Genomic DNA, 26,436 nt, shown 5'->3' on the forward strand with positions numbered 1-26,436 from the left:
CTCTCTAATAACTCCAGGCCACAATGCATTTTGACTACTCCTTGGAGCAAATGCATCTGTCCTGCCATGCAGATGATCCATCAGGGGGAAGAGTTTCTTTGTTACTAAGCCACAAAAGCAGAACTCTGATTCTAATTCCTTATATACCCTGTAGTTTGTAAGGCTTTCGTGGGACCTCAAGTTATCACTACAGTATGCAGAAGATCAATACTTCTTTGTGATGGTTTAGAGATGATTACAAGCAGAAGCAACACCACCAAATATTTATTTAACTTTTTTTAATGAAACTAATTTGGCATTTATAGTAGCAGGCTAAGAGGAGTTAATGGTTCAAGGGATTGTTATGGGATATTTTACATATATGTTAAATTTTAGCCCAAGTGAGTTGTCACCAAACATTGACAGTTCAGTGAAATGCTATGCAGAAAGAATTGTGGTCTGGAGTTAGTCAACATCACAAAATCACTATCATCATTGGCAGTCTGTGCAGAAACTATGAAAGAGATATGAAGTCTAAACTTCCTTCTGATGTTTTCTCCAGGTCAGGACTGAGGTTCTTGGGCGGGGCAATGTGAGGAAATGTGTGGTCCTGCTGCTAAATCTCCTATGTGAATAAAGATTTCAGAACCAACCACTGTCAGTCTAGTAACTTTTGTGAGCAATATGTTCCCTTAAGTAACCTATACTCTCCCTTTATTTAAGACTCAGTGCATGTGACAGGCAGTGGCCTGAGCTAATGGCTTCAGCAAATGAATCAGAAAAAGTTTATTACAAATAAATTTTATTGACTGCATCAGAAACATGGTCGTTTTTAAAAAGTATATAACAAACTGCTGTGGGGACATCATAAAAGGAGGTTCTACATGGGAAGATGCCATTCTTAACTTGCACAGCTCTTGCAGCGCTGTAACCCGTTCTCGTTGCAAGAGGTACACTTGAGGGCTTTGAAAGAGTCTGTAAAACAGTTCCGAAACACTGACATCTTGCTCCCATGGCACGCTGAGCATGGAAGGAAGCCAAAACCACCACAGGAAGGGCATTCTTGGGGATGCTGCACTCTCTGCACAAGGAAAAAGTAAGCAAGAGAGGAAAAATGTTACTCCATTAATAACTGTAAGCTCTAGCATAATGAGGATTCCGAGTGAGAATTCACTTTGCAATATCTATTCTAGGAAACAGCAAAATCTGAACACTGAAATCTGGCTTTGGTTTTTGTCATTGTACTGCCATAGAATCTTGCTTTATCTGTTCTTTCAGGTGGTAAGAGCAGCATTCAGTGATCAGCCAAGTTCATTACAAGTTGGTATATCTAACATAATGCTTAATGGTTTGTGTTTTTATTTGCCAAAAGAATTAGCCAGGTTCTAAATATTTTATTGTCTAGTTATGATCTATTAGGTAACTAAACTGGCCTGTTCTAAATTCTGGGGTAAGAAACAGGGTTTTTGTGTTTATATTATGTATGGTGCATATTATTATAGTATGACTTGTATAATTTCTCATGTTGATGTATGAATTGTGTGATTCAGCATTTGATAGTTGCTCATATCTTAAAATGATTCATACCATCTAACCAAGGCAGAGCTCCTTGGAAAACAGGTATATTCAAATCTAAGTATTGAGGAGATTATCTTAGGCTTTAACAGTCAAAGATATAAACCAGCCATGGGTCTGATTCTTCTCACATTTGTATAAATCAGGAATAAATGCCTTTGAAATCAATAGCTACACTGGGGAAACTGGTGTGAGCAAGGAGAGAATAAGACTCAAATCTCTCAGCTGTTCCTGAATTGTTTTAATAATTCTGTCTTTATTTTCTTTTTCTTTATGATGCATTAAAGAGATTGAAGAAGCAGACTTAAATCTCTATTGATGAAAATGTCACCAGTTAATTTAATGATTAACACCCCCCAAATATTTATATAAATGGTATTCTATTATTGTTTAACAACATGATTAATTGTTTTAATTGCTTGACAGCCCTAGATGTAACCCTTTGAAAAAGTTGGATTTTGGGAGGGGATGTCTAGCTTTGCCTTGAAAGAACTGAACTGGACTTACTGAAAGAATGGACTGCATATAGTGAATTCCTGTGTTCTGGATCTTCAGTGAAAATGAGTCACAACTGAACCTTATAGCTAATTTCAGGCAAAGCCATCTCTGTAAATCAGTGGATGTACTCTGATCATAGTCTGCTCTAGCCTGCTATTTATACTTTAGTGGCACTTAATGGCCCCTGCAAAGATCAGGACACCCATTGTGCTAGGTGCAGTACATACACATAGTAAGAGACTGAGGTTACATTCTAAGCAGATAGGATAGGCAAAGAGCGGGAGAAAAGAAGTGTATCTGTTTTACTGATGGGAAAAGAAGACACCACGCTTGACTTGCAAGAAATCACACATGAACCCTGTGATAGAGCTGGGAATTGAACCCCCAACTCATTAGACTCAGACCAGGGCTTTAACCACCCATCCTTTTGGAGAAGGATGCTAGAGAATCTGTCAACAAACACAGCTTAACCACATGTAAAGCTGTCTCACTGGCCAGTCCTTTTGAGCCCAGAGGTGGCCAGTGGATGGAGGAGTGAGGGGTATTCTGCTACCCTCACTGCTACTACTGCTAAATTCCCTTGGGAACACCCATTTGTTGAGTGGAGATGGTTTGGGCTCTTTCAGTTGTCCTATGTTGGATATTGTTTTTTGTTGTATTCACCATTGTGCTTCTCTTCTAGAAGGATGAAACAATTTGCTGTCTGATTAAATATCAGACTCCTTATGCTGGATTTGTTCCAGTTCAAATTGTGGAGATTGCATAAATAGTTCTTACAGAGGATAAATGTCTTGGGTCTTCTCCCTGTCAAATTCAGGAACAGTGGATGCGGAATGTTGAGTTTGGCATAGTGGCAACCCCAACCTTCTGATGGGGCTGGAATCTTTGCTGGTTTGTAACACTAAGTAGTTGTTCGTTTTAAAAAATGGGATTTATCATCAGTTTAAAACAGAAAGAAAGAAAATACCTAGCAAATAATTTAATTTTAACAACACAACTTCCATTTGTAGTTTCTCCACAGAGTTTGTAAAAATGCAATTACCTCAATTTTGGTTAAGAGATCCTGCAGCTCCCCTGATTCATTCATTGACAAAATTTTCTCAGCTCCCTATTAGCAAAAAGAAAAAACAGAGCAGATTTAGCATTGGGGGAACTGGAATTACCTGAGGGTTTACTCTTGGAAACTTAACTAGGTTGAATAAATGATTGAACTTTGTTCATGTGAAGTATTTTTGTTATGAGATGAACCTTAGGATGGCTAAAAGGTGAAAATAACCTAACCCAAGTTCCTGAAAAGCTGTCCAAGTTTGGTTATTGAACTCTATATTGCATTTTTCTTGTGAATTCACCACAACTTAATTCTAGAGACTGTTTTCGCCTTATTTTACATTATGCACTTCCTGGCAGAATAGAAAATGTCTTAGATGTCAAAAATACAATTATATAAATATACAATGCATCAGAGAATGTAGCTAAATGATATAGGGGAAACTGTATTTCAAGTATTCCGGCAGGTGAGTATTGAATTCAGACATAACATTCCTAATAAGAGTGAGTAAGGGCAATGAAAATTCTGTAACAACATTGAAGTCAAAACTCTGTAGTGAATAATAATAATGTAGGCCTAGTACAGTAGGCCTTTGGGGATTTCTGTGATCTGAACCAGAGCAGTAATGAAATAGTTTCTCATTTTTCTTTCTGAAAGTAAATGTTCAGAGATTACTACAAACAAAATGAATGTGTCAAAGAAGTTGTAAAACTTTTTTTTCGGGGGGTTGGGTTTTTTTGAGCAAATAATTGAGGGTCCAATTTGAATGTTTTGCATTTAACTTATGTAGCTATTAGTGTCTTGAATAATAATACCTAGCTCTTACATAGCACTTAATCTGTTGTGCTCAAGGTACTTTACAAAGTAGCTAAACCTCACTATACCCATTTCACAGATGGGGAAACTGAAGGACAAGGCAGTCAGGCGACTTTCCCAGGGTCACCCAGAAGGCCACTGGTGGCAGAGCCAGGAGTAGAATCCAGCACTTCTGAGTCCCAGTACAATTCTCTAGCTAATAGGCAACTCCATCTCTCCTGTAGCTCAGTAGTTACTGTCACTGCACCAAATACAGTACTCTGGATAAGAGGCTTCTGTATGTGCATATTTGAACACACACTTAGTTCAACTGACAATATGTTGGAGTGTCACATACTGGTATCCTGTTCTCCAGGGCCAAAAGCTGCTTCTCCCCTACCTGCAATTCCCCTTTGGAGGCTTGGAAGGCCCTGAATGCAGACAAATTTATGTTGTTCTTCTGAGCAGGGAGGCAGGCAATGTAGAGGCCAAACAGAGGGACTCAGTGCACACACCATGGGACTCTACTTCATGATACTGTTTCTATGGCAGCTGGGATGGAAGTGTGGTGAAAGATCAGCCCAGAGGAGGAGTCAGTGAGTGGCTGGTGGTTATGCCAGTAGGTGGACACACACAACTGAAACCCTTGTGCATGGGAGTATACAGGTCCCCAATTACTTCTACAACTTATTAGTTGACTGGGGCAGCAAAGTGAAGGCACAGGTGTTCTACAGATCCTCTGATGGTATAAATTGTCATAGTTCCATTAAAGTCAATGGAGCTACGACAATTCTTACACCAGCGGAGGATCTGCTTGTATTTAGCATTGTGGAAGATTCCTCATGCCTGCCCGCCCAACTTAGATCCCCAGCACAAAGTTGTTTTGCTTTAACTTTTGCCGAGGAATGGCATTTTTTTTCTCTCTGAGGCAGTCACAACAGATGCTGAGGGTATATTTCTCTGCTATAGCTATTGGCTGTTATTCAGAGACACAGTTTATAATTACAGTATTTTATCTCTTCAAATGACAACATATGAATATTTTAGCCAACACTTATTTAACAACTGATTGATATTCCATTATTTCACATTTACAGGAATTGAAAAGGAGAGGCAATATATATCTGGCTGTGGTTAGTTACAGAAGCAAAGCTGACTGTGCACTCAACTCTGCCATCTTTGTTCATGTTGAGTAGAGCCTTCCTCCATGAGTTGTCCTATTGAAATCTACTACAGATTATGGGCTGATGGAACAGCTGCTTCAAAGACTATTCCATGGCCCTCTGTGACACCTACACAGGGGCTTCCAAAGCTCTACCAGCCTCTAGCTTGACCACACCACACCTTCAGTTCAGTGGGATGACTAGCGGGAGGGTACTACTCAATGTGGGTAAGTCTAGCAGAATCTGGCACATGAACATCCCAGTCACACAATGTGACTGTTGCTACAAAGCCATTATTTGCCAACACATACAATAGTGTTTGCTGAGGCCTGTCTATGTGAGGTGGGAGGAGCTAAGCTCATGAGCTACACCAGTGCAAACCCCTGGTACAGATGCACTGCACTGTTATAAGACACAGGTTGCACTGCTGTGATTTACCATGCAATGTAGCAACATTTAGGGATTTACAATTCCACTGATGTAGATACATCAGTGCAAATTTCCCTAAATCTAGACAAGCCCTGAGATTATTACAGTTTATTTTTATTTAGAATAGAAATAGCTATTGTAACTATGTAGTAACAGTTGTAAAAAACATTTCTGAGGAATTTCTAGTCAGAGGAAAGCCTGTCTTGTTGGATGAATACATTCTATCATCTGTTAGTAATCTAACATTAACCTAATATTAGTGTGAATTTAAATGTAAGCCACAGCACTTAATGCTTGTATTAACCATTTTGCACAGAAATGGCAAACAAAAGGCATACATGAAAAGGGCTCCTAAGGTGCATTGTCTTAAATAATTATTTTCTTTTAATTTTCCTTCAGTCAGACTGAGTTTTAATGCACAGGAAATTAAGGAGTAAATCACACTTTGCAGTCCCTGTTTAGCAATGGTTCGATGAGAGTTTTGCCTGAGTTAAGGACTACAGGATTTGATCCTAGGGCCTGGTCTACACTAGGACTTTAATTTGAATTTAGCAGCGTTAATTCGAACTAACCGTTCAACCGTCCACACCAGGAAGCCATTTAATTCGAACTAGAGGGCTCTTTAGTTCGAATTTGGTACTCCACCCCGGCAGGTGGAGTAACGCTAAATTCGACATGGCTAGCTCGAATTAGGCTAGGTGTGGATGCAAATCGAACTTAGTAGCTCCGGGAGCTATCCCACAGTGCACCACTCTGTTGACGCTCTGGATAGCAGTCCGAGCTTGGATTCTCTGACCAGCCACACAGGAAATGACCCGGGAAAATTTGAATTCATTTTCCTGTCTGGGCACTTTGAATCTGACGTCCTGGCTGGACATCAGGGCGAGCTCCGCAGCACCTGCAACGATGCAGAGGAGTTCATGTTATCTGTGAATAGAAAGAGGGACCCAGCATAGACTGACTGGGAACTCTTCGATCTGATCGGTGTGTGGGGCGAGGAGTCTGTGCTTTCGGAGCTGCGCTCCAAAACAGGGAATGCGAAGACCTACGAGAAGGTCTCCAAAGCCATGAGAGACAGAGGATACAGGCGGGATGCAACGCAGCGCCGCGTGAAAATCAAGGACCCCAGACAAGGCTACCAAAAAATCAAAGCGGCAAACGGACACTACGGAGCCTGCCACCACTGCCCCACCAGTGACCGTAGACTCTGACGATGGGACAGTGTCGACGGCCAGTTCCTCGGTGATGTTCGCGGACGGGGAAGATGAGGAAGGGTTTGTGGAGGACGAGGCAGGCGAGAGCGCTTACAACGCTGGTTTCCCCGACAGCCAGGATCTATTCATCACCGTCACGGAGATCCCCCAACAACCCTCCCCGGCCATTAACCCGGACCCTGAATCAGGGGAAGGAGCAGTCGGTAAGTGCTGTAACCATGTTAACTTTTATTCTTAATATAACAGGAATCTTAACTGTGTGAAAAGGAGGTCTCTCTAGATATGGGGATAGAACAGAAATCATCCTTGGAGATCTCCACGAAGCTCTCCTTGCGTTAATCGAAAAGCATCAGCAGGAGGTTCCTGGGGAGAGCTGCCTTATTGGGTGCTCCGTGGTAGCACAGTTTTCCGCGCAAGGCTTTCATGAGGTACTCAGGGAGCACTGCCTCCCCGAGCACGGCTGCATCGGGCCCTGGTTCGTGCTAGCTTTCACGCAGCATGCGCTCTCTATCTCCTTCAGTGACCGTCCTCAGGGTGATCTCGCTCGGAGACTCCTGCATCTAATTAGGGTAATTACTGTAATTTTACGCCTGGTCCAAAGTATTTTTAAGAAATCTACGGACAGACGGCATAGCACAGACTCAGCACGCAGCTGCGTGACGAGCATAACGGAAAACCAAAGAATATAATGGACGCTCATGGAGGGAGGGGGGAATGAGGACGCAAGGTATCCCACAGTTCCTGCTGTCTCCGAAAAGTATTTGCATTCTTGGATGAGCTCCAAATGCTTCTAGGGTCAAACACAGTGTCTGCGGTGGGTCAGGGCATAGTTCGGCAATTTGCGCACACACCCCACCCACCACCAGAAGTGAAAACAATCCTCTGTTGACTCTTTTACATGTCACCCTATCTTTACTGAATGCTGCAGATAGACGCGATGGTGCAGCACTCAACACCAACATCCTTGCTCCCCCCACGCTATGGATGGCTGATGGTACAAAAAGATGGAAATCCATCCTCATCATCAGCCTATTGGCACATGGGGCAGTGCAAAAGGGCTGGTAACCATGCCGACTAGTATCAGTAAGGTCAGTCAAGAGCGCCTGTCCCTAATTTTTGATGGCTGATGGTACAATATGGCTGGTAACCGTCCTCATCATTGCAACAGGGGGCTGAGCTCCATCAGCCCCCACCCTTTATTGTAAATAAAAGATTCAATTGCCCCTGGACTAGCAGAGGGATGATGGGCTCCTTCATCCACACTCCTTAATGTCCTGCCTGGACTATCATTGCAGCTGGAGGCTTCCTTCCAGTCATTTCTCACAAACAAGTCACAAGTCCTGCATTCTTTATTACTTCATCACACAAGTGGGGGGACAATGGTATGGTAGCCCAGGAAGGCTGGGGTAAGAACAGAATGAACAGGTGGTGTTGTTGCAGGAGCACCCCCTGTGAATAGCATACAGCTCATAATTTATGCAGGATCAGACACAGAGCAGCTGTGCTCTCTGGTTCTATGATACAGTGGTTCTCTAGTACACTTGCCCATAATCTAGGCAGGACTGATTCTATTTTTAGATACCAAAAAGGAGGGATTGACTCAGGGAGTCATTCCCAATTTTTGCTTTTGCGCCCCTGGCTGCTCGGCCAGGGGCACTTATGACAGCAGCAAATGATGCAGTGCAAAAGGACAGGTAACCATGCCCATCTTATTACCATCTTATTACCAATTTATGGTATGGTAGATGGTACAATATGGCTGGTAACCATCTCTGCTGTCATGCAAAAGCAAAAGCATGCTGCTGTGTAGCGCTGCTGGCCCGCCTCTGTCAGCGGCATCTAGTACACATACGGTGACATACACAAAAGGCAAAACAGTGTCCATGGTTGCCACGCTATGGCGTATGCCAGGGCAAATCTGGGAAAACGGGCTTGAAATGATTGTCTGCCGTTGCTTTCCCGGAGGAAGGAATGACTGGCGACATTTACTCAGAATCCACCGCGAAAATGATTTCTGCCCCAGCAGGCACAGGGGTCTCAACCCAGAATTCACAGAGACAGCCTAGACTCAGTTAATTGTTCGCAAAAATGTATCTTTGCAAGGAATTCACTCCCTGTTTCCCATCTCACAGCTTCCACTGTCTCCAGACCTGCCACAGCATCCCCCTCGCAGAGGCTGGCAAAGGTTAGGCGGCGAAAGAAAAAGACAAGGGACAAGATGTTCGAGGAACGTATGGGCTGCTACCTAGCAGAGGCGGACCAGCAGAGCCAGTGGAGGGAGACCGTCTCTCTGTGCCAGCGCTCACACAGCGAACGGGAGGAGAGGTGGCGTGAGGAAGACAAGCAGGCGACTGAAACAATGCTTGGACTAGTGAGAGAGCAAACGGACACGCTCAGGCGCCTTGTGGATGTTCTGCAGGACCGCAGGAGGGCAGAGACACCCTGCAGTGTATCTGCAACCGCACTCCCCCGCCACAAAGTCCCATACCCCCCTCACCAAAAATAATCAGGAGGAGGGGCGGCCGGGGACGTGAATACTGTCACTGCACCACAGAACAGTGCTCAAGTACCCAAAAGCTCTCATACCCTACATTTGCCGAAGTCCTTCACTTCCAGACTCACAGTAGTCCCAATCCCAGTCCCATCCCCTAACTGTCTACTTAATTAATAAAAATGTTTTGCTGTTAATTACTGTTTCCGTTATGTTTTTTCAAAGAAGACTGTGTTTGAATGGGGGGGCGTGGGGAAGGGGGTGGTTAATTGCATAGGACAGTCACCTTTCCCAGGGTACAGACACGGGGGCAGGATCAGCAGCGGGTCACACACACGGTGCAGTCAGTAGGCACCCTGGTCGGTTTTTGGAGGTGGTTTCCAGGATCTGTGTGGGCGGGGGAGATGTGAACTTTGCAGCGGGGGAGGGCGGTTACAGATCTTATACAGCGGTCCTTGTCCTGGACCGCTGAGTCACGCAGCTGAGGAATCTGTATACGTCCTTGTAGCAGAGCAGGGAGCTGCGGAAGAAATTGTTACGGCGGAGCTAGGCATTGTTTATGTTCGCTTTCTCAGCTCCGGTTATTATCGGTCATTTTGTATCAGTTCTAGCCAAGTATGACCGGTTTAGACCGCCAAGTGAAGAATCCTTGGCGGTGGGCCATGGGAAACAGGTGTGCGAAGTAGAGAGCTATGTTTTATTATGTCTATGCTGCTTTGCTGCTAGTGAGATTAAATAGAAGCTTGTTTTTATTAAGTTTGGACTTCGACCCAGGCCGACTGGTAGGGTGCTGGGATCCCCATATCAGTGGCCGCAACGAGCGGAGTCCCCGTTGCCGGTGTGTCATGGTATCCTTCATTAAAAACCAATTACTCTCAGTGTGGAGTCGGTCTCGTTCTTACAGAGTACCTTGGGCTAATTTGTGGGCAACAACAGTCCTCCTCCACCACAAGGTCACATATCCGCCCGCACACAGAATTCCATAAAGAGGGATGGCAGGCTCCGTTGAAAGAAGCATTCCGTCACTGCGGACCGCTCTAGGAGCAGGAGCCTGTCATTCCTTGAGTTTAGAGGCGGTCTTTACATCACCGCACACCCTACCCAGCACAGCCTGCATCCCAGTTTCAACCCTTTCACGAAAAGTCATGAATAAAGAAACCTTTGTTAAGTAATAATGGGACATGTATTTTATTTTTACACGTGTGCTGGAAGTGGGGGTAACGGGGTGAACGGGGTATGTAACCGAAGAGGAGAGTCAACAGTAACTGGGTAAAGAAACAGGGGCAGGTTCAGCTTCTCTGTAAAGAAACTGAACAGTCACAGGTCACACTGCTCGCTGCTCGCTGGTATTTGAAGAGTTCCTTGTCGCTGTCCCAGGCGCCTGTATAGGGCTTCATGAGCAAGTGCATTAGCGGGCAGGCTGGGTCCCCGAGGATGACTATAGGCATCTGCACATCCACAACAGTTATTTCGTGGTCCGGGAAGAAACTACCTTCCTGCAGGCGTCTGAGCAGCCCACAGTTCCTGAAAACACACGCATCATGAACCTTGCCCGGCCACCCGACGTTGATGTTTGTAAAACGTCCCCTATGGTCCCCCAGTGCTTGCAGCACCATTGAAAAGTAGCCCAATTTCTCAGCAGCTGACTGTGGAAGACGTGGACGATAAAGTGCGAGGAGGAGAAAACGGCGATGATCGCAGCGGGCTCCGTGCTTGCAGTGCTGTGGCGTCCGCGCTGTCACTGACCAGAAAAGTGCACGAACAGATTGCCCGCAGGCGCTTTCAAGGAGGGAGGGAGGGAGGTTGTGATTGACGGTTCAATGACGACACTTACCCAAAACCACCCTCGACACATTTCTCCCCCCAGCAGGCATTGGGGGCTCTACCCAGCATTCCAATGGGCAGCGGGGACTGCGGGAACTGTGGGATAGCTTCCCACAGTGCACCGCTTCCAAAGTCGACGCTGGCCCCGTGAATGTGGACTCAGAAATTCGAATTAGTGTATTTAGTATGGATACACAAATTCGACTTCATAAGGTCGAATCCACAAATTCGAACTAAGCTGATTCGAAATAGTCTTGTAGTGTAGACAAGAGAATTAGCAAGAGGCATAGTTCAGGGACATGAGGTGGAAGCTTTCCTACATTGTCCTGCCAATGCACCATATGCCTTACTTGCATGAGCAGAATTGCAAAGGTGATGTCTCTCTCTGAGCAAGGACTTTCTCACAGTGTATGTATGGGAATTTAGTGACATGCATGTCTTTCTATATACACTAAGTTAAAGTGTGGTGTGAATGAGGTATGTTGAATGTAGATACATGAAGATCATGTCATGATCAGGGACCCTGATGCAGGATCTGGGCCTAAATCTGTCTCTGAATTTCCTTTCCCCTTTATCCCTTCATTCATTTATTTTTCATTTGGTTTTCCAGACTGTCTCTAATTTAAAGAGAGTTATCATTCACACAAGACTATTTTTATCAACCAGCAATAAGGAAAAATAATATTAAGTTTTAATGGAGTCTTCGTGAAATAAATCTGCAGCTGTATGGTTGGGATTTATTAAAAGTTTGAAAAGATGAAGTGAGAACAAATGTCACTAAAACAGAATCATCACTCTCTATCCTCCACCACACTGCAGTGAAAGTGCATTTGAGTTTAGATTAAATCCATCGCTCTTTTTCGGAGGAAAGTGTATAGTTCTGAATAGAGCTGTGCAAATAACTGATTTTTCAGTTCAGTGGCAGTTTCAAAAAGTAATAAAATAAAAAAATAAATTTTTGTTTGACCCAAAACAAAACAGTTTGATTTTTAGTTCTAAGGTGGTTTTTTAAAATAAAGAAAAATTCAAAATAAAAGTATTTTCAGTTGAAAAAATACAATATTTTATTTTGAAAATGTCAATGTTTCTGTTTTTTCAGAATTTTATTTTGGGTTTTTACCAGTCAAAACAATTCAGTGAATTTGCCATGAATTTACAAAATGTTTTGGTTGACTTGAGTCTTCATTTTTCTCAGAAAAAAAATTGTTTGAAAAATTTCTCCTAGCTCTAGTTATGAATACTTCCATAATAGTAGAAGAAACGCCTTTAACATGATATCTCTTGGTGTGGTAGTTAGTTGCCTTGGTAAAAGAGCGCCTGCATTCTAAGCAATCTTGCTCTTCAGTCTATAAATCTGCTTTTACATTACTAGAGTAAGGACTGACTCCTCTGCCCAAAAGCATATCCGTTCTTGTTTTGGTCCATCTCTCTGGCTTGCTGGCTTGACTGTTGCCTTCAGATTCTAGAACACCTTCAAATGACACTCTTTTTTCATATATATTCTTACTATTTGCTTGGCTTTTGGCAGGTTTCTCCCCATCCAGCAAATAAGAGAGAACATTTGAACTGATGTCAAATCTGTCATTGAGAAGAGAAATATACGGGGAGCTTGAGTGCAGCAAGTCATGATAATCACGGAAGATGTTTATTTTATTAAGGTCATTGTGCCAAATTCTGGTCTGACTTATGCTGTCATTAACCCAGGGTAATTTCTTTGATTTTGGGCCCTGTATCTTCATTCCACAGGTGAGTGCATGTTTACTCCTTTTAGAAGGCTGAATGGGATGCGTGTCACACAGCAAGTGATGCTTAGTATTACCCACAGTTCACAAACTGTAGTTTATGAAACACTGGTAATCTTGTGAAAGAGTAAAGTATCTGTAAGAGGCAGCCCAGCAAGCTTCCTTGTATAGAATATCTGCTTCTCAGATTGCCATTAAACAATTCCAGGAGACCAAGATTCAGCAGTTACTGCTGGACTTTTCAGTTTATGAAGGCAACACTCATCGTTTTATGGATCTATAGATTATAAGGCCCAACGGTTCCTTTATGATCATTGAATCTGACCTCTGGCATAACAAAGACCCTAATTTCTCATTGAACTAAAGCATGTCTTTTATAAAAGATGGCTGATATTAATATGAATAATCCACCACATTCCTGGATAAATTGTTCCAATAATTAATTACCATTGTTGTACCTTATTTTCAGTTTGAATTTATCTAGCTTCAACTTCCTGCCATTGAATCTTGTTATGCCTTTGTCTGCTAAGTTAAATAGCTCTCTACTATCAGAAATATTCTCAGTGTAGACACTCATAGGCTATGATCAAGTCACCTATTAACCTTGTCTTTGATAATGTAATTGGGTTGAGCTTCTTAAATCTTTCACTGTAAGGCAGGCTTGGTAGACCTTGAATAATTCTTGGTGCGCTTTTTTTGAACCCTTTCCAATTTTTCAAAGTGTGGACACCAGCCATGACACAGTATTCCAGAAATGATCTCACCAAATATAAACATAATACCACCTTCTCACTATGACCTTATTTCCTCTATATACACCCTCATAGCCATAACAGCTCATGTTCAGTTCGTTATTCACTATGACCTATAGGTCCTTTCCTGAGTCACTTTTTTGCATGATAAAATCCCTCATCCTGGAAATATGACACAGTCTTGGTTCTTGGATGCATGAGCTTGCATTTGTCCATATTAAAATGCATGTTGCTTGTTTCAGGGAGTAAACACTGGCTTATATCACTTTGTATAAAGGCAAATAACAACCTTATTACAACCTTAAATGAGGCAGTGGGTTGGGTGGCAACAGTAACTACTGTCTGAAAAGAGTGGGTTTATAAGAAATAAGAGGCCCAAACTAAAATGGCAAACTCAAGGACATCTCTTGACCCTGCTTAGCCTACAGAATGAGTCCCTTTCCTTGCTCCTAAAAATTATCCCTCATAAAGTTAATGACCCAACCCCTATCTCCTCCACCATCTTTGAGGATGGTTTTCCCAGCACAGAGGAATTAATCCCACTCCAAGATGCAGTTTTTCATGAGGGGCTGGGGGTAGGTAGGGACACAATATATGGGAGCTGGGGACAGAGTCAAGTATTCATCTTTACATATTCACAGGATCCTACTGTTGGACAATTGATCTCACCCATTGTAACACACAGTAGTCAGACACATTCAAATGGCTGAGAACCTTGCAACAAAAAGGAGAAAACTGTGAATGTAATATTGTTACATAGTCTAGGAAAGGAAAACCTAAATTTAGTTTTCAAAAAGCTAAGTTGCTGGCTTATTGGTCTCTAAAAAGATATTATTAAAGCCTAACCTTTAGGAGTGCTGATCTCTGCAAAATGGGGAAAGCAGGTGGGGACAAAACACTAGAGACTTGTTCTGGTAACAGATGTATAATAGTTACACCACACTCATGTTAGTGGGACAATGGCTGTCATACCACCAAAGGAAAACCACAGAAAGTTTTTCTGTTGCAAACTACAAATGCATTTTAGAGTAGGGTAATCACATAAATTTGCTGCAATGACAGTAACAGTGCAACCATTGCTACTTAGTTTATAATAAAACTACATTTTACAATTGGTATTTTCTTAACTACATACATTTAAATGTTGTCATTATCATCAGTAAATCTTCACAGACCATGAAACAAATAAAAATCTAATTCTTAAACCTGCCACCCAATTAGAACTGGCCAGATGAAGGGGAGAAATATAATATTATTTTTTAAAAAGTGAAATTGATTAAATAGATATATAACTTAATTTCTTCAATCAGATCTCTAAGATGAATGAATAATGGAAGATAAAATTAATCAAATATTTCATATAAAGATAAATTATTAAATAAGTTATACTTTAATTTGCAAAATATCATTCAACCAGCCACTTTGCATATTTTACATACAACTTTTTCTCCCCGCTCCTTCCACAAAAAAATCCCTAGGACTTTACATACGACAGGTCTCTGACAGTTCTGAATGCCCTTGGAAAAGGATAAACAAATGCTACATTTCTTTTTTTGTATCACCTTCTTGCTGAAAATAATGAGCTATTGAAGCAGAGTGAAAAATCAGAGGGCATACTTCAGTTTCACAGAGAGGCAGCCTAGCCTTGGGTAAATGTTAGAGGAGATATCTCAGATTTAATGAGATTATTCCATGACACCTAGACCATTTAGAAAATAGTTGAAAAAATGTGACAAGACTTGTATCTGTTTCTCTCATATCTGAACCACTCTCTCACAGAAGTCCTTTTCCTAGACCTCATAATCCACCTTATTTGTCTGCTATAGCAAGAAAGCAATCTTTTGGCCTCTCTGCTGGGTTGATGTAATAAATTCAACCTACAGCCTAGACAGAAGTCACTCTGCCGCTGAAAACAAACAGTAAGAGGGTGGCTGCAGGAGAAGTACAATAAAGACCTTGCCTTATTTACTACCCACCTATGTCAACTGTACTATTACTGCTGCTGTTCAGAGTGAAATGTGTGGACCATTCAAACTTGCCACAAATAGGCTCACTTGACCCCGGAGTATCTTTTCCTTAAACTAGCAATTTGAAGGAAAATGAACAGAGCACTATTTTGACCACTGGATTTAAGCGTGAGCCACTGAAATAAAGCAGTCTGCCAATACAACACAATCTCAGTTTGTGGAAAATAAGATACCTTGGCTCATCAATTTTTTTTTCAGTCTCCAAATACATTCTCCTGGTGATTAACTGATCTCTACTGATTTTTAGGGTTACTCAAGAAAACTTGGCAAACTGTCTGTGACATTATGAGTATAATATCTCATTGAAAGGTGACAGGGCCAGAAAGAGTTAATTAACTCACCTCACCGACTGACCTGACCCATGGGTGAACCTTAAGAACTGGTTAGCAAGATATGTAAATGAATAAAGCTTTGAAATGCAAGTCTGCATTGTTAGAGGTAGAAGGGGAGATGTTTGCTCAGGTCTTGTGATGTAAGCAAACAAGTCTTGTCTATTGCTATAGTTTTTATTCAAAGATCAAAAAAAGGAATATTAACATTTATGATGATACTTAAGTGAAATAGTATTATTCTGTGTGTCTCTTTGAAGGTTGTGGTAACCTGTATTTGAACTGTTTAATGAATAAATTACTCTGTGCTAATTGCCAGGATGTTTGGGAGAAGGAGAGTTAAGCCTATTGTTTTCTCAGGCCAAAAGGCTGCTGGAAATGTATAAGAAGCCTGGGACACGATCCTTCTTCATCTCAGATCTGCTTTGGGTTTCAAGAGGGGGAAACCTTAAGCCATAAGGATTGAGATCCCCAGTCATTGACTGGAGCCACCCTAAATATAAAAATTGGACTATAACCTATGGACTATTTCTAAAAGGACTTTTGGCAACTACAAGCTCATCTCTGCTACGTATCTGAACCTCAAGAATTGAATTCAAATCTGTCTGTATATTAATCTTTTAACCAACACTCTCTCTCTTTTCTTTTTTAATAATTTTTAGCTTAGTTAATAAAAATTGGCTATAACATGTATTTTGGGTAAAATCTAAGTTATAATTGGACATGGGTATGTGGCTGATCCTTTGGGATTGGAAGAACCTTTTCTTTTATATGATGAGATCAGATTTTTAGAAATCATCATCATATATCTGACAAATGTGTCTGGACGAAGTACTGGGCTGGGTACTTTAAGGGAACTGCGGGGTTTAAACTTCTAAGTGACCAGTGAGGTACTATAGAAGCTGTTTTGGGCTGGTAGGTAAATCTAAATATTGAAATAACCACCAGCGTTTGGGGTTTGTCTGCCCCGTTTGGTTTGCAGTTCACCCTGATTGAGCTCAGCTGGCTCCCACAGGCAGCACCGTCACAGTGTCCTTTTAAAGAAAAAGTTGAATACATATTTTGATTCAACATATGGCTGTTTTGGTTAACATGCCTAGCAATAATCTCATCTGCTAGACTATTCTGAGAAAGCCAACACCAATAGACCATAAACACAGTCCGAGCAAATTCAAATATATATTTGTGGATTTTTTAAAAAAAAAATTCCAGTATTCGCTCAGATCCAATATCAAGGATCTCCTGTTTCTCTATTCCATTTATTTTCATCAAATACATCTTTAGATTTTTTTTAAAGCGTTTAGCAACACAAACTACTTAGTTTGTCTGTCAAGTCACTATCTCACCTCTAGCGATGGTTACTGGTTCCTTAACACCTTATTCATATATACATAAAGAATAAGTTTTCTGACCTCCCAAGCTTCTCTGTTTTTTGCTTCTCCTATTCGCCTTTCTTTGGAAAACATCAACCTTTGCAACCCTTCAGTGATGTGGAAGAACTGAAAGTTCTTCTTGAGGTCTCTCCATAACTACCAAGTAAACACTTTAAAAATCATTCTAAATAAGAAATGTGTTTTGAACAGAGGAGATGAACCCAAATCAAAACCTGGTTTCAAACATTTGTGAACTTTTAGCCCCATGGCTTGAGAATCCAAGTCTGGATTAAAAAAAAAAATCCATTCGGCCTTTAGGTCTCAACATAATAGTACATTGCTCTTTTTTCACCTCCCTCCATTCTGATTCAGGATTATGCAGCTGTCATCCTCCATACATAAAATGAAGAGGTAGCAACTTGTGTGCAAATAAAGGGAATTTAACTAATTATGTACATGATGTAGAAGAGTGCAAAACTGCATCTTAATTGAAGGAACTGAGCCCCAAACTCATAGAACAAATTTATTTAAATACAGAGGTTATTAAATAGCAATCTAATGCTGACTATTCTCAGTGTTGATTATTGAATATATTAGCTTTCATAAATGTGATATGAAGCCCATTTCTTTATATTCTATGGTTTGAACTGTAAAGATGAATTATTTCTTCAGAGGCTGAGCATAACTTGTTCATTTGTTTGATACTTAATCAGCCCCCCTCCCCAACTTTTTCCTGTTTGTTTTATCCACCTGTTGCATCTTGTAGTAACCTAGACTGTGGGCTCTTTGGGACAGGGACCGTGTTTTGCTGTATATCTGTACAGAGCCTAGCACAATAGGGTCCCAGTCCTTGATTGCTCCTATAATACAAATAATAAAACAAAATAATTTCCCATTCTTATTGGTTAGGATCTACACACACAGAGTGAAATTTAAACTTGTGCAGAACTTACCCCAAGATATTGGCCATCAATAAAGACAACAGGTAGTGATGGAATTTCACACACCCTCCTGCATCTTTCTTCTAGTTCTTTTCCATAGTCACTGTTCAGAGCAATGTTTTTTTCTTCAAATTTCACTCTGTGATTTTGGAAGATCTTTCTTACTAGCTCGCATCTTTCAAACGTAGTTCTCACCACACGAAGGCTGGTAGTGTAAATTACGATGCGACCAAATTCTAGAACCGTAGACACCTGGAAAACAGAATGTTTTTAGTGTCCACTCAAGTAAATAAAATGTTAGTAGTTACATTTATTTCATGGCTGGACCAGTACCTTTCAGTGATTATTCTGTTCTTTTGAAATATTATTTAAGCAGTAAGCACATCTTAACCTCTTTTCCAAAATTGTTGTTTTGTTTTTTCCCCCTCAAACATAAGTATGGAAGAGGATGAGGTGTGATCTTGGATTAAGCTGTCATAATTGCCATGCAAGGGCCCAATTAAGAGGATTTATGGTGGCTTTGCACAGTGGTGCAAGCAGCTTTGAACACTGATGAATCAGTCCCACTAGTTCCAGACTCTAAAAGCACAAATCCCCAGTTATGCAGCTATGACCTTCATCTGGGTATGAGATGAATCAATTTTTCAGGGATTTGCCAGATCCTGTGTCAAATACTGTTTTGTTCTTCCCCATCGAGTTGGGACTGGGGACCCATATAGCCAACGATATCTTGATCTCACATTAATGCACCTATAGTACAGGGGCAGTCAATAGGCAGATTGCAGGCCAAATCCGGACTGCCAGACACTTTTGAACAGACCCCCCAAAAATCTTTTTATTTACTTATTATTATTTTCTCTGGAGTCTGGACTTTGACTATACCTTGACCAAGAAATAATTAATTACCCCTGCTATAGCCCTTGCTATCATGATTCCTCATGAAAAGCCAATGCTACTGCCAGGAAAAAAGGATGCAAGAGAAAGGCAGACAATTTTGTCTGTTTAACTGAAAAGGACTGGCATCTCTTGAGTGGCAACTCAGTACTGCCTGGTCTTTGCTGAGGATTCAACCAACAGTTTTCCCTTTTAAAATGGTAAATTTAGAATAAGGGTCAGATCCAAAGCCCATTGTAGTCAATAGAGGTTGAAAGAGAGAGAGTGTGTGAGAGTGTCTCCCCTCTTTAAAAAAATGGCTTGCGTTTATAATAATGTCTAAGAACCTTCTTGTAGATTAAAGAGATATTAAGTTCAGACAAACACTGGATAAATAGTAAAACTCCTAGATTATTAATTAAAGCAAAATGAACTTCCAAGCCTTTTGAGTTGCCCATTGCAAGAGCCAACACAAGAAGGTTTCATTATTTTGTCAATGTTAAAGCAGTAAAGCCACATGTTAGGAAACACTACAAAACAGAGACTTAAATCATACTGTAGCAATTTGTAGAAAATGATTCTTGATGGGTGATTTATTCATTTTTGAATTGTGTAACCTAACTGCAAAGGTAGACTTGCAGTCAGACTGGGACAAACACCATTGGAAGTGTTGGTAGATAATGAAGTCATGATTTATCTTACTAGTCAAATGCACAAAAATGTTAGTGGCAGCAAATTTATTTTAATTAGATTTTTTAAGGGTTTAATTTGTAGTTAAGGAGAGTCCTCAAGAAGAACTTTCAGGTCTTCCAGATCACCAAAGGGATGCTTCAAAAATATGGAATTTACCCAATTTCCTACCCACCATCCCAGGGCACCATCCCATAAAGGTTCCAAAGGTTCTTTCTCTCTGATTATATTTCTTGGCTCTTCTGTTTGTAGAAAAAGTTAGTGTAAAAATTGATCTATTACTCACTGGCCTGTATTCTATCGCTAGAATCTACTATACCTCTGCTGAGGCAATTAACTCTTCCTTAGCTTTTTTCACATCTCCTGAATGAGAGGAATCGCTTGTCCCTTATTAAACCATTTAATATTCTACAGTAATGGTCCAAAATATTTCAATAAGCCTCATCTGTCACCTTTGTCTTATAAATTATATTATCCTCCGTTCTGGTTATTATACTATTACTAGCATCTATTATGCACATTTCTAAAATGCCCATCACCATAGTATCTTAGTGCACAAAGTAATACTTTTTCAGCATTGTTCACACAAACATCTCAGAACATTAATTTATTCTCGTAATACCCATGTGAGGTAGTGTGGTACCATTATTCCTATTTCACAAATGGGGAAATTGGGGCACAAAGCAATTAAGCAACTTTCCCAAGGTCACACAGGAAGGCTGTGGCACAACCACGACTAGAATCTGTCATGTAGCTCAGTCGTATGCTTTAACCATAAGACTCTCAACAAAACTAAACTAAAAGTAAAAAATATTGACAATATGGTTACAGATTTGTTATGGAACTAGGATTGTTGAGTAATGATCCACAATTAAACAAGATTCCCTACCGAGCAGGAGCTAATGCCAAAGTCTAAAAGATTTGCGAAATTAATAAAAATAGAGAATTACTGTGAATTACTTCAAAGCAGATGTATAACACATTGCACAGTTTGTGGGGAAAAAACAGCTACGTATGCACAGGACAAAAGGGAGGGGGGAATTGAGCAGCGAGCTATTTTTGAACTAATGGAAATGCTAATTCCAAAGATTTCTTTAACAGTGCTAATTCACAATCCCAGAGGCAAAAATAACCTTCACATATACCTCACTGGAAAGACTGGAAGTGAAAGAACTTTGGTTCTCAGAAATGATGTTTTCCAACATGTAATGAATAAAGTCACTTTAGGTCTTGGTGGCATTGTCATAATGAACAGGAGCCAGAATCATCATCTTGAATAAACCTGTTCAAACACTTCCCAGTGGAATTGCTTTCTCATTGGAAAATGCTGATGTGGCAGAATCAAAACATTCCCATGAACATGTTGCTTCTATTGAAACTTTAGGTGGAAACTAAGCAAGCCAGCCTGCCTGCTGCGAGCTTGCTCACCCACTTCTTTTGCTCTTTGGTAGCCTGCCTTTTGAGGGAGATTGGGAGCCAGGGATCCCAGAGCTTCCTGGCTCCTTGGTAGCCTGGGTAGATTGGTGCCACAGAGCTGGGGCTTCCCAGGTATTATGCACCTCAGCACCCTGTGAGGTGGGTTGCCGCAGAGTCTGGGAATACATTGAGCTTGGACTGGAAATATTTTTTTTTAAAGTCCATTTTGGAAGAACTGAAACAAGATTTTTTGAAAGTCTCTCCCATGAAAAATTTTGCATTGAACAACCTTTTGAAAAACTTTTATGGTGACACTTGAAGCAAAGTGAAGTTGATTTGGGTTTGAAATATCATTACCAACTCAAACGTTGGATCCGGTTCACCAAGGCTCATGAACTTGGGTCAAGTTTTAGGTGAACCTGCACTGAGTTCCAGGGATGGCACCTGCATGGAACCAGTGTCAGGGAGGGATTTATGGAGTCAGAAAAAAATAAGCTTATATACTATTTAGAGCTGTTAATTTAACAGTTCAGTGCTTCCATTTGCCAAGGAAGGGTCCATATGCAGTAGCTGTTCCAGTGCCTCAAACTCTAGAGCCTGTATTTCGTTTGGGGTCTTCAAGGCAGCAGCAACATAACTTCAGGTGGCAAGCCCCAGTAGCCTATCACAGTGGATGGTCACAAAGGAGCAGGGATTAGTAAGATCTGCCATTTTCTCTGTCAGGAGAGAAAAATGAATGGAGGAGCACTCACAATTTGGTGTTCCTGCACATGCACCATCTTCCCTGATCTGCCATTGTTGGAAGTAGATCATCAGCAGACAATGGGGACATGAGAAATGCTATGATGTAGGGTTAGAGGATGGTGCAGGTGAGTTTGGGACAGGGGAGACAGCAATGAAGAGAAGGAAACAAGGGAAAGACTTAAAAGGGAGAGGAATAGAATGAGAGGGGAAAGTTGAGTTGCAGAATATTGAAGGAAGGCTGGTGAGAAGAGATAACAGAAAACAGACAAATGTGAATCAAGCTAGTGAAGAGAGATGGTAAAGAGAAGAAAGATAAAATAGCAACATCATGAAACTTTTGTTTAAAAAAAAGTTTGATAGCCAAAGTAATTGTGTGATAAAATCTGTTATGAAATCCAGGAATCCTCATGTTTTAATATTTTGGAGAACATTTTTCAAAGCAGTGAAGTGCAGTGGTTTAGCTGCACACCTATCACTAAAGTAGGAATCATGCTGTTTAAATACCACAAAGCATTGGCGAATATGCCTTTTTTAATAACATGTAAACATCACATATAAATACCAGTAATCTGTTATAAACTCAATATCTTGGAGAATAATGTATTGTGCTCTGAGATACACCAAAATACAGCATTTTCTGTGTTTAATATGTTAAGCATTTATGATGAGTAGGTCATTAAATTCCCTGAGTAGTGTGAGAGTTCAGATCCTCCACATAATATTGTGATCTCTGTCTACTGGGCCTGGCACAGACTCAGACGAGTTACTTAGACGTTCAAGGGTCCATGTCCCCTTACCAATCACAGGAGCTGTTCTGTCCTCATTCAGTTTTCACTTTCTCTAGATTGAAATCTGATATAGGAATTTTAAAAATGAGTTACTAAGTAGTAATAGGTAACACACTCCTTACAGGTGTTAACAGGATAATCTTTATTCAGCACTGTTTGCCCAAACCTACAGACTTCTTTCTTACCTGTTTTATGATGGTGCCCGTAGAACCTATTTTGCCACCCTTACTAACATTAGATAATTTCTTACTTCTTGAATAGTCCCATTTAAATAAATGGTAACATTAGCAGAGTAAGGAACTGTTCAATGTGAACAAGGACATCAGAATCTGCCCTTGAATGATTTTCTTATGAGCTATGTAGTCTGGTAACATAGATATTTGCTTACTGCTGCTCTGTGTGGGGCAAGTACAAATGCTGGTGTACGTTACATGTCAATACATCCTCCTGATGGTTGCTATTCCTGTGATACAGCTCTGTCTTTTTGCCCCCTCAGTGTGAAAGTGACATCAGCTTACATTCACACCTCTGTATAATTATACCACCAATTGGTTCACTTCTGAATTTAGCCCTGTGTCTTTCAATGTACTTATCTTTTTCCCAGTTCTGAGTGTTTCAAATAATATATGCAATGAAACTTGGCTTTATATTTTGTACTTGAGCTAAGGTACAATATCTTATCTGCTGCATTTGATGGTCTGGAACAATACTTTGAATCATTAATGCTGAAATGGTAACACCAACCTTTAGTAAATATGATATTTTTAAGGTTCTTAGTATGTTGGTATATATCATTTAAATAATTCCATTCAAGCAATGGCAAAATGCTTCACTGATGCATATAAATGACCGACACTTCCTTCTCAATCTAAGAATATGATCTTGCCACATCTCAAAATGTTCTACTGAAATATGTACCCCTTGGCCTTGTAATTAGATGGTATCAGGTTGGCTAAGGTATCTGCTATCCACTGATTCTTCTGAAGAAGAAAGTCACAGTACACCACAAGATCTGTGCCAGAGGGGTTTTATTAGGTGAATAAGCACTTGCAGCTGATAGTGAATGTTGCACTGAAAAAATATTTGGCCAACATTTTCATTCATGAGCCTTAAATTAGGCTTTTGTCCACATATTGGCATATATTGCGGCCTCAGCTGGTAAAATTCTCTGGAGCAGAAGGCTGTGGGCCTAAGACTACCCAGACTGGGATTCTACCCATTGCTGACAAAACAGTGCAGCACTGATTGTACTGTACCATTAAAGGTGCCATCCATGTGATAAGATGCTAAACCCAGGTCCCTTCTGTCTGTCATTGGTGGCTGTCCATTTGAAAGTTAAAGATATAATGGCATCTTTAAGAAAGACTAAAATAACTGGTTTCCTGACCACCATTCCTTCTCTCTCAATAAACAGTTCCTAACCTCCACTGCTCTCTGAGATAGAAGGAATTGCAAACAGTAAGAGAGAGAGATACTGAGAGCTCCTAAGAGCTCGTCAAGATCATACTTGGTCATCACAGTATCTCTCTTATTATTTGTGATGTGCTTCAGTATAAAATCACTTTCCATTTCATTTAGCTATTTTCAAAAGCATGCAAAGAAGAGTATTAATTCCAATTCCATTATATGTTAATAGGATTTGTGTCTTCCTCCCATGTACATCATTTCAAACACATAACCCTTTTTCTTATACTATACCTATATATCTATTTTAGGTACTATGATAGATATGGTGAGGTTCTCTAGCATCTAAGCACCTCACAATATTCAGTGTATCTACCCTTGTGACACAGCTGTGATGTAGGGAAGAACTCCCTATCTCCATTCTATGGGTGAGGAACTGAGTCATAGAAATGCTAAGTGAATTGCAGGAAATTTGTGGCCAAGCAGGGACTTGAACGTTGATCTTCCCAGTCCTAAGCTAGTGCCCTAAACACTAGATCATCCTGCCTCTCTAGAGCCTCCTCCTACAGCTCTTGGAAATATAGCCCATTTTCTTGCATCTTCCTATTTTATCTGTGTGACCTGGTACCTGCAATACCAGGTCAATATAAGTCTCAGATCTTACCCAATAATCATGCAGATGGTCCTTTAGTAACTAAAAGACAAAAGGTTTAATAATAAAAAGAAAAAGAGTTGCTGTGGTTAAAAGATCAATATACAAACAGATATGCATAAAGGCCTTTAGTCAGTTTCATAGCAGAGATAGTGAGGCTGCTGATTTGTAAAAGTCTTTCTTATAAATTGATTCCAGTTTATAGTCCAATGAGCAGTCCAGGTGTAGAGTCTGTTGAAATTCTTCCATGAGAATTCCTGGTTAATCCAGGGTAAACCTGGAGACCTCAGACTTTAAGTTTAGACCTTCCCTGTTAAAGTTTAAGCAGATCTGAGATAAAAAGAATCAGGCCTGGGACTTTTCTTTATAGTCCTCCAGAAAGCTGATAAGCCTCTTGACAGCAATTGTCACAATAGGACCTTCCCTGGTGAAGAATAGGCAGTGCAGAATGTTGCTTTGAAGCTAAACTATTTCCTATGCATATACAGATAAGCTAATTGTATTCATTAACATAAGGCAATTAGCCATTCAAACAATCAAGACAGTTCATTATAGCATAGAAAATTAAACTGAAGATGATGCAAATAATATTATGATATCCTACAGTATCTTGCATCTTTGATTTTAAGATTAACTGAATCATTCACATGTATACTATAAGGCCATAAAGACATGAAAGGGAATTAGCATCTGCAAGCTAATCTAGTTACATTGTTAAACTTCTAACACGATATAGGTAAACACAGACAAATACATTTAGCATCTATTCTTGATTATCTAACAAGACAGGCAAACATGTTAAAGATTTGTGTCTACTTAACATGGCTTTGATAACTATCTACGAGAAATAGCCCTGTTTACCTTTCAGTACCCTTTGGATATGCCCTTAAGGGTTGCTTCCTCAGTGTTACAATTTTTATAAGGTTTGTCCTCCCACAATTACTCACAGACAGTAATATAGTTCAGAAAAATAGTTGCTATACTACTTCAGTACAGATTGGCAGTAGGATATCAATAATAAAACATGTTTATAAAACGTATGATATGGAAGGTTGCACTCCATTTTTACATTTAAGACAACTTATGTCTTTTAGGGATATCGTAAAGGAAATGGCTGTAATAATAGTGTTAATATATTATATGTATATTGCACCTTCATCTCAAAGAATCCCATACCATTTTAGGAATTTAATGTAGTTTTCTCATGGAATTATGACTAAGAAAGCTGAAGTTGTGTGACTAAGCACTCAAAAGACAAAAGATTAAGTTAAAGCTGGAGGGGCTGCCTCTCCACTAACTCAATCTGTGTCTGCATTATGATTAGAAGTGGGTGACATTTTTTGACAAAACATTTTTGGTGAATTTTTCATTTTGGGGAAAAGAAACAAAAACAATTCTGAAAAAAAACTACGTTTCATTTTGACATTTTTTAAACAAAAAATTTTGTTCTTCGATTCAAAACAACTGTAGCTTTATTTTTTTAAAGTAATCAAAAACATTAAATGTTCCATATTATAATGAAACATTGTGTTTGACGGAAAACGATATTTTTTCTTTTCAGTTTGCCAAAAATTTTCTAACAATTTTTTTACTTTTTTTTTAAATTGCCGACAAACTGAAAAACCATTTCCCCAGCTCGTATTATGATCCCATGTTATTTCTCAAATAGTACAATGTAATATCATACTG

At 40.2% G+C, this 26,436-nt stretch overlaps 1 protein-coding gene across 1 annotated transcript in view; it reads right to left on the bottom strand.

Annotated features, from left to right (window-relative positions):
• Positions 1-794: 794 nt before the first annotated feature.
• Positions 795-26,436, bottom strand: part of GRXCR1 (glutaredoxin and cysteine rich domain containing 1) — a 51,762-nt gene continuing 26,120 nt past the window's right edge. The window contains exons 2-4 of the mRNA XM_045019485.1: positions 18,193-18,432; positions 3,095-3,160; positions 795-1,060 (exon numbers count right to left, since the gene is read on the bottom strand). Coding sequence (XP_044875420.1) covers positions 881-1,060; positions 3,095-3,160; positions 18,193-18,432 — 486 coding nt within the window. The 3' untranslated portion in view covers positions 795-880. The remainder of the gene's footprint in view (positions 1,061-3,094; positions 3,161-18,192; positions 18,433-26,436) is intronic.

This window comes from Mauremys mutica, chromosome 5, assembly GCF_020497125.1.
Source record: "Mauremys mutica isolate MM-2020 ecotype Southern chromosome 5, ASM2049712v1, whole genome shotgun sequence".
NCBI lineage: Eukaryota > Metazoa > Chordata > Testudines > Geoemydidae > Mauremys > Mauremys mutica.